The sequence below is a fragment of the Cicer arietinum genome, chromosome 4, assembly GCF_000331145.2.
Source record: "Cicer arietinum cultivar CDC Frontier isolate Library 1 chromosome 4, Cicar.CDCFrontier_v2.0, whole genome shotgun sequence".
NCBI classification, from domain to species: domain Eukaryota; kingdom Viridiplantae; phylum Streptophyta; class Magnoliopsida; order Fabales; family Fabaceae; genus Cicer; species Cicer arietinum.
This window is the reverse complement of record NC_021163.2, coordinates 24840780-24842400: the sequence shown is the minus strand read 5'-3', so window position 1 is coordinate 24842400 and position 1621 is coordinate 24840780. Positions and strand designations below refer to the sequence as shown.

Here is a 1621-nt window from a genome sequence, read left to right as displayed (position 1 = left end):
TTGTTATATGCTAGTGTGTAACCCGTGCCAAACACGAAATAAATTATTCATTCAATCGAAACAATGCAGATTGCATTTGCAATTACATTTATAAAAATCATAAATAAATAAAATATTGTATATTACAAAAGAAACAAAACATATAATATCATATATAATAAAAATTAAAAAGTGTGCTCAAATTATAATTTAAAATAGATATCATAAATAAATTTATGTTATTTGGGATAGTTGATTACAAATTGCCAAAAACTTCAAGATAAATTACATTAACAGTCTCGTCACATATTTGACCATCCTAATTTAGGATGCGCATTTTAGACATTTTCTGGATGTGACTCTAGATATAACAACATATAATTGTCCATGTGTGAGAACTGATTTAGAAAGATATATGCCAATATGAGAAAGTGATTGACATTGACTCTTATTAATTATCATTGTAAAACAAAGAGTCAACATAAATTGTCTCCTCATAAACTTTAATGGTAAACTCAGATCGCTCGAAACCATATTCATTCTTACAATTAGAATTTTATCACCCACAGTTTTTCCTCTGATGACAATTGCCCTAAATAAATTATTTCGCAAATGTGATTGTAATTTTTGTCCCATTACACAATCCGACAGCTTGATTAGTATTCCTCATTAATGTTGCAGGACCACCTACTTTAAGTGTCAACTTGTGATTTGGAATACCTGAACACTTAATATCGTTTAGGTATTCAACAATGAACCGTTAATTTTGTAGATCATTCGTATCAGATTTACATACTGAATATGAACTCAAATATTCTCTTTCGTCACCTGGAATCAATGACAAAAGGGTATTGTTAATGTGCTCAACAACATCAAAAGTTGGAGCAAGGATCCATCGTTCCTGAAAAAATGCAAAACCATGTATGTTCTTTAAAATGTCAGGATAAGTCAAATCTATATGGGCACGTAAGAGATCACTTTTACCAAGTATAAGTAAATCATCTAGAATTTTGACACATATATCGCCATTCTCATCGGTAGAATCGTCTCCATCCCCTATTGAAAAAAATCCAATCATCAAAGTTATTGATTTCACATTGTTCATTGGGTATGACGGAAGTACATAGGCGCATATTGGTTGTCAACTTCATCTTCCTTAATAGTAGTTTCAAAGTTATGGATAAGGTCACGACAAACTATTGCATGTAATATCCTTATTACAAAATATAGATATATAAGTTAGAAATTATCTTACACTTGTGGTATATAAGTTAGAAAATACACTCACATTGTAATCCATTAGTACAATTTTTATCGAGAAATGTAATGAGGAATTGACCAGATATTCTATAGTCCATAATTTCAACACTCTTGCAATGAAGCACCAATCATCCTTTTGCGAGTTAACTTTGTCAAATTCTATCGTATTTGGAGGCCATTGTATATTTAATATACAATTTGAAATTGATGGATATTAATTTATATTTACATGAAGGTGACCTTTAAAAAATTCTTTTTATTATAATTTTTTGTTTTGTTTTGTTTTAGGTAAATTCTTTTTTTTAGAATTTATATGTACATGACTCTATTAGTTCAATGCTATGTATTTTTTTTATTAATGTGTTTTACTTTCACAGTTATA

The 1621-nt window shown here is 28.9% G+C and overlaps 1 protein-coding gene across 1 annotated transcript; it reads right to left on the bottom strand.

Moving 5' to 3' along the window:
* Positions 1–580: 580 nt before the first annotated feature.
* LOC140920006 (uncharacterized) lies at positions 581–1337 on the bottom strand. The gene is made up of 3 exons (XM_073367310.1): positions 1268–1337; positions 808–1035; positions 581–699 (listed from the first exon to the last, which is right to left on the bottom strand). Exons 1-3 carry the CDS (start codon positions 1335–1337, stop codon positions 581–583), a joined length of 417 nt encoding a protein of 138 aa, XP_073223411.1.
* Positions 1338–1621: the final 284 nt, after the last annotated feature.